Source organism: Rhagoletis zephyria, unplaced genomic scaffold, assembly GCF_001687245.7.
Source record: "Rhagoletis zephyria isolate East Lansing unplaced genomic scaffold, Rhagoletis_zephyria_1.1 Rzeph_scaffold_07999, whole genome shotgun sequence".
In the NCBI taxonomy this organism is placed as follows: Eukaryota; Metazoa; Arthropoda; class Insecta; order Diptera; family Tephritidae; genus Rhagoletis; species Rhagoletis zephyria.
In genome coordinates, this window is record NW_016165081.1 from 1 (window position 1) to 12551 (window position 12551).

At 39.5% G+C, this 12551-nt stretch overlaps 1 protein-coding gene across 1 annotated transcript; it reads right to left on the reverse strand.

The window, feature by feature from the left end:
- Positions 1–3137: 3137 nt before the first annotated feature.
- On the reverse strand, positions 3138–3932 carry LOC108374679 (general odorant-binding protein 56h-like; the record flags this gene model as incomplete). Its single annotated transcript, XM_017630667.1, has 2 exons — positions 3870–3932; positions 3138–3483 (listed from the first exon to the last, which is right to left on the reverse strand). Coding segments are annotated over exons 1-2 (409 nt in total), but the record flags the coding sequence as incomplete, so codon positions are not given.
- Positions 3933–12551: the final 8619 nt, after the last annotated feature.

The window sequence follows — 12551 nt, forward strand, 5'->3', positions numbered from 1 at the left end:
CATCATGTTGCATAGCTCACTTGTATTGCATTCTAAAACTACGCATTTACATACATAAAAACGAAGCGAACGCATTTCGGGTGTGATTTATGTTGCACATCTCCTGCAACGCTCAAGAATACACTTTGCCTCGCCTCGAAGACAGTGCGCCCTTTACTTGGCTTGTACTTACGTACATATGTATGTACTTACCCTCAGTTGTAAGCGGTTGCCCATCGCACCTACACACACACAGCATATTTCAAGGCATAGCATGCTTAGCTTATCGATTACCCTGCCACTTATGTAAGTGTGCATGTGACATTCTGGCTTACGGGTCGTCTGAAGATTGTAGAAAAAAATATTTGATTTATTAGTGAAAATTCTTTAGATCGCTTGTCATTTTCTTTGGAACTTGTGAAAAGGATTGTCTTTCCTGATTCTTGTTCTTTGAGTTGGGATAATCATTTAGTGCTTGCTTCCCACAAGCAACTCATAGTTTTCGTTGACCTCACCAAATGACAGTTGAATTTTTCCAATTATCTTGATATTGCATGTTTTCTTTCCCCTTCCTGCTTGCTCTCTCAAACCTCTAGCTCAAACATATGTACGTACATACAAGCCCTTATTAGATGTGACAAATGATTACGATAGTGTCCACTCTTTGTTGCTGTGCATATTTGTTTTATTTAAAAATCTGTCATATTGTTGCATTGTTGTCCCTTTAGTGTTGTATTTCAAGCATAAAAAGTAGTTTCTAATTAGTGGCAGCATAGGAAAAAGAACAGGTTGTCAACAATTTATATTTGTTTAAAGGCGTGAAATGGAGAAAGATCGATGTGCTTGCGTGTGACTTCTTGGCTTTTAGAATTCAAGGAAGAGCTCTGTGTGCTGATAAAATCGCTGATTTCGTATTCGTGTATATATTTTGACTAGGACGTATGCACCTACTTTAGTGTTTCTGCTGCAAGGCTGTAGCAGATTGAACAAGTTGCCGAGTTTTCTTCAATTAAAGCACTAAAGTGACAAAAAAGTACTCGTACAATTTTAAACTTAACAATATCCTATGATTAAGTTGACTAACTTAAACGAGTGCAGAAAACAAGATTCGGACTACGTACCATCTACTATACTGTTTCGGTCTTGCTTTTAATCTGTATGTCAACATATACAAACAAAATACCCGACTTGAAACTGTCGTTGGATTTGTATAAAAAGATCTTCGATAACAATAAATAAATCAATATATATCTAATGCCCAGCTTTATACTAAGTTACAGCCGAATTTTAGAAATAAATCCATAAACGGGTACCCAGGTACCGGGGTTGTGCCAAAACCTCAATTAATTTGGTTGAACACACAAGGGTTAATAACGAATGGAACTCCCTAAATCAATGATACCTCAGCAGTATTGATGCATCTGCAACTACCGAATATTCTCGGGAAGCAGCTAGCTTCCTCATAGAATATAAGCTGCAATTGGAAAGGAAAACTACGAATGGAGAAAAGGGGATTTAAAAAAGCTAGCACATTTGCGAGCTTTTCAAAAACGGTATTAACACCACGTAACTTTGAACCCCCACCCGAGGTAATAAATGAATTCAACGTCACACTATGTTGTACTTATTAAATGGGCTCCCATAAAAAAAAAGTAGAATTAGAAACAGCAATTGATACGTTAAGCCTGAAAAAAGCACCTCGCTATAATCTCTTCACCAGCAAATTGCTAAAGCAATTACCCGAAAGTGATAATCAAACCCGGAAAATGTGCTGATAAAGTAAGATTATATCGACCAGTTAGCTTACTACCTACTTAACATTTTCAAAATCATGAAAGTTATATTCCTTTGAAGGCAAAATCTCATTCCTAATCATCAATTTGGCTTCGGGAAAAAACGCAGCGCAATTGAACAAGTCCAAAGGCATGTTGAAAGCTGAAAATGAGTCTTATCAATACATAGAAAATCCAAAATATTCTTTCAAGCGCCCGACGTAATGACTTACCAATCACCCGTTGACAAAACTAGAACACCCTTAAGAATATGGAGATCATTTGATCAACGTAAACAGCCATAAAAATTTACTATCTACGATGACACCAAGCAACGATAATTTACCAAGCAACAGAGAACAGCCCATATGAACTCCGCACGTGAGATATGCTGTGCTTCTATTTGAAGCCTCAGGACCCGCTGCATCGTGCAGTGAACGAATCAAAGTTATCAGCACATGAATAAAAGCGAGGTCAACGAATCTCCATGATTGTGGTATGCAATCAACAGTGGGAGTAAACATATTATTCAAAAACTCTGCACCTTACTGGAGACGATACGAAGCTGGTAAAATTTTCAATAGCGTATCTGCGGGCATCTTGATACCTGACAATATTAATTTGTTCCTTGAACCGGCTCTACTTTTATCGTTCATCATTACCTTTGCAGTGTCTATTGAAAAAATCACTATTGGGACACCGAATTAGCTTCTCAAATGCTTTTTGTGTCAGCGAGAGCATTATCATTCCATCTCAGCGCCCGAGTTAAAAGCTTCCATAAATCTTTCATCAACTTCTGACGTTTCTTAGCCCTACCCCAAAAATTATCCCAAATGTCAATTATAGACCAATGGCTATTATTTTAAAATTTCATGAAAAGTATTGATACATATCGTCACTAGACACGAAAGAGGGGGCTAGTGTTTCGACGGCGAAAAGAGATGCATAAAAAAATTTTACAAAAGAAGGCGCTTAAGAAAAACTTCATCGACAAAAGGCGCGTAATCATAGATTTATACTTGGCCAAGGACTGTCACTTCAACAACAGTCAACTTTTGAGCTCGCGCCTTTATTCGTGTCTAGTGGCGATAAATTAAAGACTATAGTCTTCTTCTCTTTATGATTTCATTCAGAACGCTGAAATTCCAACGGAGTATGAACCATTTTTGCTGTTCTGTAATGTCCTTCGCCGTATTAATCGAGAAGAAAGCAAATTTTTTTAGTTTTCAAAAACTATAGGAAGGTTATTATAAAAGTTTAACTCCTAGATACCACATTTACTTCTTTACATTTTCAAATTATCAGGACACCAACAACTTTATGAATTGTATGTATTTATTTACAGGTATCAAACTGCCAAAAAATCAGCGGTAGACTTGAACTCACACTCCTTGAACTCCTTAATGCACATAAAAATTTTAAAAGCTGTATCACAATCACTGGCGCCTCTCTCATTCCTGCACCTATTCACGGCCTGTTTTACTTCGATTTCATGTCCACTCATTGCTGGAATTTTCATTAGTTGCTTTATAGCTGCATCAGCATTGTAAACGCTCTTATTGAAGATGCCCTTCTTCTCCAACCAACATTTAAAATGACATTTTATATTATTCGTAGCTTCGTTTGCCTTCATGCCATTCTCAACGAATTTCTTTACTTCATCTTCCGTGGTATTGGATTCAGACAGGCAGGCTATTCTATTCCATTTATCCATTTCCTCGCTTGATTGACACTACCGGGGTATAAGCATAATTATTTAGACATAAAATAAATGGGGCCTTGAGAGCTAGACTGGTCTAACTGACATTCAAATTAAAATGAGGTACAGCTTAAAATGCATTTCTTGAGTTTATTTTTTTTATTGTTTATTAGATTTTATTATTTTAGTTTTCTTTTAGTATAATAGATAGCATCACATAGGTACAACGAACTTTTTAGTAGAAGGCCGTATTTATTATTTATAGATCCTTGATTCTCAATCACTCCAAAAAAATTGTTTGTAGATAGGCTCCTCTAGCTGTCATGGCCGCATATGTATATGTATGTTCTGTATGTATGTTTTGCTATCACCCAATTTCAAACAGCAAAGTTTAGTTTATAGAAATTTAGCCATCTTACCATTACAAATGTGACTGAGGCAAATAGAGCAGTCAGTCCAATCAGCACATATAAAGCTTTCATTTTTGCATATAGCAAGAAAGTATGCAAATTGTCTTGTTTATACAATGGAATCAAAAATATTAATAAATTATTTGTGCAAGCGTATAGCGTTTATAGTAACAGAAATTTAGCTTTTGCCAACTTCTATTTAGGGCCGAAATTCTCGGTCTGATTACCTCTGATTGTTCTATGACTTTTGTTCGCTTCGTCATAACTAGTTATTTTTTTTTTAATAATTTTGCAAATATATACTACTCTAAATATTGCTCGGTATACTAACTTTTTTTTTTTTAGATATTACTGAAATTTGAGCTTAAATTTTGCCAAAATAATTGTTCGGTAATTTGCTAATTATGACGCTTTTGTTTGTCAGTTAATCAAACATTAAGCTATACAATACGATGAATTTCGGATTTGTTATTTGTTCGGGAAATTATTTTCAATAATTTAATAAACTTAATTCGTAAATTATTGAATAATTTTCAATAATTACAGTGCGCGTAGTTGACGGTAAATGAACCTGTGACTAGGCGTGGGTAACACAGAGCGGCGTCGCGCCATTGCGCTGATACCGAGAAGTGAGTTACAGGCGTTGATACTGATTTTCACAACTACAGTAAAACCCGCGTAAGTACCTCACGAAAAATGTCAGCTTTTTGAGGTACTTAGGCGGGTTGGGTACTTAAAAGAACCCGCTTAAGTACCTCGATGCGGGTACTTAAGCGAACATAATTATTGATGTAGTTACATATTTTTGTTAACTTACATAAATATGAATGAATATGAATAAAACACGAACATTTAATAAAGTATACGTAGTTTAAAACCAAGACCGTAGCATTATTTAAAAATTTTGAATTAAGATACAGTTTATTCCCTAACAAATACCATATAAACCTAAGCCTAAGATTTTATAGAACACTTAAAAAATCACCAAAATTTTAAATTTTTTTTCTCAGAAGTGTTTTTTGAGTATACAGTTTTATAGCCCATTCAATTTTAGTGTAATAATATGCAAGTTCCAAGTAGTTAAAAGTTACCGTTGATTTTTTATAATTTTTTTGCCGAAGGTATGTGACGCTGACACTGAATTTCAAAATATGTAAATATTTTAAGGAATTTTCAAAGAGCACTTAAAAGGGGAAAATTATAGGTAAAATGGTAAATGGGGTACGAAAAATTTAGGTACTTAGGCGGGTTGGGTAAATAAGCGGGGAGGTATTTAAGAGAGGGATTTTCTTCAGATTACATTCAAAAATTCACATTGCCCAAAAATGTTGGTTACTTAAGCGGTTTAGGTACTTAAGCGGAGGGGTGCTTAAGCGGGTTTCACTGTATGTAACGCAATAGCGCCAGCAACAACGGAACAATGACAATACCGGGTGTCGCGAAGACAAAAAGACACACAAAAGAGAAATGTCACTTGTAAAATGTGCAGTATTTTTGTGTCTCCATTGTGCATGTAATATGTTGTTGTAATTTTTATTTTTGCTCAACCGATATCATCATGCGTAAATTCGCCTTGGTGCAGCAATAAGCAAAATGAAATGCGCTTTAGCTTGAAGAGGCGCAATTGCGCTAACACACTGTTCTCATTCCGGAAGTGGCGTTGGAGTTAGTGTGTCAGCGGCAAAAAATTTGCGCCGTTACCCAGGCCTACCTGTGACTAATTCGGGATGGCGATCACCCGCAAAGAAATACACGATTTATAACACTTTTGATCGAGTTTGGGCACTCACCACACTTCGTACTAGGAGTTTACGGCATACAACCCACACTGCTCCTTTTCACCAGCATGGGGCAAGGTAACTCTGTATTTTAGACCGAGGTGCACGCCATTGAACTATGTAGTTATATCTGAGACAGTATGTAGAATATGGGGCAACCAAAAAATACAGCTAAAAATGCTCGGACAGCTGCTCTTAAAACGCACGAGGAACCTCTAAGCTGGTGTGGGATAACATTTAATACCGTTCGTCTCTAGAAGGAACCGGATATACCTCGTATGGGTACTGAGACATAGTGGAGTCATAGGCAACAAAGTGTTACAGGCTTTCTTACTGGCCACTGTAGGGTAATTAAACACTTGTCAAACCTAGGAGTTGTTAACTCTGACCAGTGTAGGTAGGCAACGAACAACAGGAAACAGCAGAGCACATTACCTACACACGACCTAAATAGCATTCAGCCAAAGGACCTGGCGAGGTTTCTTAGCAGTACGTTGATCAAGATGACTCGTAGTTGAATAGAGGTTTGATACAATAAATTTTTTCGTTCGCGGTAACTAGGTGGCCTGCTCCACCCTCCAAATCTAATGTTATCCAATCTAGGCTGATATTTTTGTGATGATACCTCTGAGCTGGCTTTTAATTCGGCGCCCACACTAAGTCAATTGTTTTATCTGCTGGATGTTAGACGTTCAAAGTACTCACTGGAACTAAGGTTTGAGGTCTTATCTTGAAAACTCGTCTGTGAGATAGAGTCCTAAAGACTCCTGATTACTTCAGTATTTTCCATGTTGTATGTACCTACATTGTGTATACAGTTGACATGGCAGCTAAGCTGGTAAGCAGAAGTGATATACATACATAGCTACCGTCGCCGAGGATTGCTAAAAACTCTTGTCGATCTTTATTGGTTAAGAGGCCTTAGTGGTATTCCGGGAAACAAGGGATCAGACGAGTGTGCTGGAAACTTGTCTGAGATAAGATTAGGGAAAGCGGTTCAAAATTCACATTCTACAGATTTAGGTAGGCAACGAAGAACAATAGCAGATGAACTAATCTGCACACATGCACACATGTGGTACTCACTTTGACTGTTCGATAAACGAAGAAAGTTAAACTTCTAAGGTACTCAAAACTGAGCGTTCGACTTCATATTGAAATACTAACTTGTTCAACTGCCTACATGACCGCCAAGTTGGGAAGTCCCGAATATCGATTTTTGAAGAGTTGAGAAGGGGGTATAATCTATCCAGCACATCCCATGCAGGCGACCCGATACATGTCTAGAATTTTCTTTCCTGAGCGTTTAAATGGAGCTGACTGATCTCGAATTAATTATTTAACCAGAACCATATGCCTATCATAATCCAAACGAGATAGGCAAATATTGCCTTTAAGCAAATGCAATGTATTCACTTATTGGCTTATAAATTTATTCGCCTCGAACATGCATCAAATTATCATCCCAATCTATAAAATAATTAGCCTACGCTGAAATCGACAGGTTTCCGAGATGCCGCGTAGTTTAGGGATCTCATTAACACCCTTCCATACAAACCTTACGCTTGTTTCTTCAAAGAAATTATGTCATGTTGAGCCCTAAGGTAACGAAAGGCCGGGCAAACCTCTTCTACTGCGAAGAAAGTGGAAGGGAAGTACGTATGCTTCGTTGCAAGCTCGTCCGTCATTTTATTGTCTCTGTGTCCCAGCAATCCTACCAGGTCAAGAGAGAAAGAAAACTGCTCGGCCATCACCTTATGTACTCTGCGGCACTTCACTACTGTTTACGAGTTACATGTGACTGAATTTATAGCTTTAAGAGCTGCCTGACTGTCTGAGAAAATATATATATTGTTCCAACCGATCGTTTCTATCGTTAGACATTCGGAAGCTTACTGTATACCCATAAATTCGTCTTGGAGGACTCTACAGTGGTCCAGTAGGTGGAATGACTTTTGCATTCCTATTTTTTCCAAATACAATCCCCTTCAGACTTTATTTTAGGGCCGCCACTGCATAACTGAATAGAATTCGCGTGTCTCGGGAAAATACTGGGTTCATTGCTCTCTGCAATGGGTTTCTACATCAAAAGGGAGGTAGCCTTGCAGCTAAGTCAACATTTCAAACTTTGTACAAGAATTAGCAAAATTCGACAAAGTTTCATCAAAATTTTAAATAGATATGCAGTTTTGTAGCACATTCCATTCAAAGTGCAAATTTTAAGTAGCTAGATTTGTGGTAATTTTTATTTTGTGGTAGGTGTTGCTCATTTTCTCCATACAAAACAATGTTTGAACTTCATTGTATGGAAGAAAATGCGGCAAACAAAAAATTGCCAAAAATCAACGGTAAGTCCAAGCTACACCAAACTGGCACTTATTATACTAAAATTTATTGACCTACAAAACTGCATACTCAAAACGATTCTAGAAAATCTGATTAAAATGTTTATTTCAATAGCGTTATTGAGCTTTATACCACGATTTGTATGTTAGGAATAGTGGAAGAAACAACAAATTCTAAGCGGTAGAAGTTATAGCTGCTATTTCGGAGATCAACGTTATTGAAATAAACATTAATACGCCACAACAAAATTGACAAATAAAATGTTTAAAATATTGATGCTCATTTGTTAAAATTCGTCAAATTTTCATAAATGTTCTACTTTCTCGCCACCGTATTACATACATATTGTGTGTATACTTTTTTGCGATAACTTTTTCAAGCTTTTTTCTCTTTGTTTCGTTCTAAATAAAACTGTATTGAAAGATGTTATGTCTTTTTATTCTCAAAACTAAATTGTATGTTCGGATTCGATGCTTTAAAATTGTCCCTGTATTGTACATGTATATCATATCGAGCCCCAACTGTAGGGCTGCCAGATATCTCTGTTGCCAAATCCGCACACTCTCACTCTCACTCCCTGATGTAGTAAAATTTTATTTTGACAAACAAAAATAAAAACATGAGATCATGAGATCATTACAACGTACACCAGCAAAACAAAACAATTTATCACAACTAAAGCACCGAGAATTTTTCACAATGCATGTACCTTTTTTGTTCCTTATAAAAATACAGTTTATACTAAATACATCTTCTTCTTCTTATTTCTTATTTGGCGCTGTAACCGCCTAAGCGATTTTGGCCGAGTCCAAAACAGCACGCCAGTCATTTCTCTTCTGTGCTAACTGACGCCAATTGAAAATGCCAAGTGAAGCCAAGTCCTTCTCCACCTGGTCTTTCCAACGCAGAGGAGGCCTTCCTCTTCCTCTGTTCCCAGCATCGCGGCCCGCGTTGAATATTTTCAGAGCAGGAGCGTTTCTGTCCATCCGAACGACATGGCCAAGCCAGCGGAGCCGCTGAATTTTAATTCGCTGCACTATGTCTATATCGTTGTAAAGCTCATACAGCTCATCGTTAAATCGTCTGCGATATTCGCCATCACCAACGCGTAAAGGTCCGTAAATCTTTCGCAGAATCTTTCTCTCGAAAACTCCAAGAGCCGCCTCATCAGATGCTTTCATTGTCCATGCTTCCGCGCCATACACCAGCACAGGCATGATGAGTGACTTATAGAGTGTGATCTTTGTACGACGAGAGAGGACTTTACTTCTCAATTGCCTACTCAGCCCAAAGTAGCACTTGTTGGCAAGAGTGATTCTCCGTTGGATTTCAAGGCTGACATTATTATTGGTGTTAATGCTGGTTCCCAAATAAACGAAGTCGTCTACTTTTTCAAACTTGTAACTGTCAACAGTGACGTGGGTGCCAAGACGCGTATGCTCTGACTGTTTGTGTGCTGACAGGAGATACTTCGTTTTGTCCTCGTTCACCACCAGACCCATTCGCTTTGCTTCTCTATCCAATCCCGAGAAGGCAGAACAGACGTAGCCCTTGTTTTTACCGATAATATCGATGTCGTCGGCATACGCCAGCAATTGTACGCTCTTATAAAGTATTGTGCCTGAGCGGTTCAGTTCTGCGGCTCTTATTATCTTCTCCAACATAAGATTAAAGAAATCACACGAAAGGGGGTCCCCTTGTCTGAAACCTCGTTTGGTATCAAACGGCTCGGAGAGGTCCTTCCCTATTCTGACGGAGCTGGTGGTATTGCTCAACGTCATTTTACACAGCCGTATTAGTTTCGCGGGGATACCAAATTCAGACATCGCGGCATAAAGGCAACTTCTCTTCGTGCTGTCGAAAGCGGCTTTGAAATCGACAAATAGATGGTGTGTGTCGATCCTATTCTCGCGGGTCTTTTCCAAGATTTGGCGTATTGTGAATACCTGATCTATGGTGGATTTTCCAGGCCTAAAGCCACACTGATAAGGTCCAATCAGCTCGTTGACGGTGGGCTTCAGTCTTTCGCACAATACGCTCGATAAGACCTTGTAACCTATGCTTAGAAGGCTAATTCCGCGGTAGTTGGCGCGTATGGCGGGGTCGCCTTTCTTGTGGATTGGGCAGAGCACACTTAAATTCCAGTCGTCGGGCATGCGTTCATCTGACCATATTCTGCATACGAGCTGATGCATGCACCTCATCAGCTCCTCGCCGCCGTACTTGAATAGCTCGGCTGGCAGGCCGTCAGCTCCAGCAGCTTTGTTGTTTTTCAGCCGCGTAATCGCTATTCGTACCTCGTCATAGTCAGGCGGTGGGACAGCTACTCCATCATCATCGACTGGGGACTCGGGTTCGTCTTCCTCACTACTTTCAGCGCTGCTACCATTCAGTAGGTTATAAAAGGGTTCCCTCCACAATTTAAGTATATTCTGGACATCGGTCACTAGGTCGCCATTGTTGTTCTTACAGGAGTTCGCCCCGGTCTTGAAACCTTCCGTAAGTCGCCTAACCCTCTGGTAGAATTTTCGGGCGTTCTTCCTGTCGGCCAGCATCTCAAGCTCTTCGCACTCACGTATTTCGGCCTCTCTCTTCTTATTGCGGCAAATACGTCTCGCTTCCTTCTTCAGTTCCCTATAACGGTCCCACATGGCTCGCGTTGCGCCCGATCGCAGCGTGGCCCTGTAGGCGGCATCTTTTTTCTCTGCGGCTTCTTGACATTCCTCATCGTACCAGTTGTTCTTTCGGGCTCGCTGAAATCCAACTACTTCTTCGGCGGCGGTACTTAATGATCGGGAAATGTGGTTCCACTGCTCGCGTACGTCGGATTGTTGAAGAGTGCTCTCAGAGAGCAGGTGTGTGAGTCGAGTGGCGAATAAATTGGCCGTCTGTTGTGATTGCAGCTTTTCGACGTTAAGCTTTCCTTGCATTGTTGGGCGCACATTTTTTGCTGCACAGAGGCGGGTGCGTATCTTGGCTACAACAAGATAGTGGTCCGAGTCGATGTTTGGCCCTCGGAGTGTACGTACGTCCAAAACGCTTGAAGCATGCCTTCCGTCTATCACAACATGATCGATTTGGTTTCTCGTTTTTCGATCTGGAGACAGCCATGTAGCTTGGTGGATGTTCTTATGCTGGAACCTAGTACTACATATTACCATATTTCGGGCCCCGGTGAAGTCGATCAGCCTCAGTCCGTTATCGGACGTTTCGTCGTGGAGGCTGAATTTTCCGACAGTGGCGCCAAAGATCCCTTCCTTGCCCACCTTGGCATTAAAATCGCCAAGCACGATTTTGACATCGTGTCGGGGGCAGCGCTCATATGTACGTTCCAAGCGCTCATAGAAGAGATCCTTGGACGCCTCATCCTTCTCTTCCGTCGGGGCATGGGCGCAGATGAGCGAGATGTTGAAGAATCTAGCTTTGATGCGGATTGTGGCTAGACGTTCGTCCACCGGGGTGAACGCCAGTACTCGGCGACGGAGTCTCTCTCCTACCACGAATCCAACACCGAATTTGCGCTCCTTTACGTGGCAACTGTAGTAGACGTCGCAAGGCTTCACGCTTACTTTACCTTGCCCCGTCCATCGCATTTCTTGGATGGCGGTGATGTCAGCCTTTGTCTTCCCGAGGACATCAACCAGCCGGGCAGAGGCACCTTCCCCATTAAGGGTCCGGATATTCCAGGTGCATACCCTTAAATCTACATCTACTAAATACATCAGAAAACATAAAAATAAAATTTCTAAACTTTGTGCAAAACTCGGAAAAATGCAATAAATTTGCATACAAATTCGCAACTTTCTATTCAGACTTTTTTATAAAAATTTTGAAAATGAAGTTTTGCAACCCATAAAAATTTAGTTGATTTTTGGTATTGTTTTTACTGAGAGTTTCTTCCATACAAACTATGTTTGACATTTTTTTGTATGTGGAAGACACTATCAACAAAAAATAAATAATTGCAAAAAATCAACGAAATTATCTGAAGTTGCCAGACTTGCTTTTTACTAATTGGCTCAAAAGCTACATTTTCAAAATTTTTCTAAATTATCTGATTAGAAATTGTGATCAGATGAAAGAGTCTCCGAGCCAATAATTTTGTACGGCACGGTGCTTATAAGTAATCTAGGTTTCACGAAAGAAAAAAAATTAAATACAAGGTAACATTTCAGTCATTTGTTTCTTTGCTGTGAACTTGTTTCAAAACTGCTGGCTTTTGCTTAATATAATCGTAAAACTCTGTGCATGTCAACTATTGCTTACGGATGCTTTTTCATAATTAAGTAAAAAAAAATATTTAAATTCCATGCTGCCTGTAATGGGATTTGAACCCTGAACCTCTGGAAATTAGCAAATTGTGGCAAGCATCTTCGTGCACTCAGCTACAGCCAGACATGTAAATGTGCATTCAAATGTTCAGTTTGATTCAACACCACGTGTGCGTGGTATGAAAGTATGCCGGGTGTATCAATTTTGAGTAAATTAGCGTCCTTAAATTTCGAAATATTGCAGTTTCAAGCATTTCTGAAATTTACCGTTATATGAAAAGCGGCCGTAATTTTAG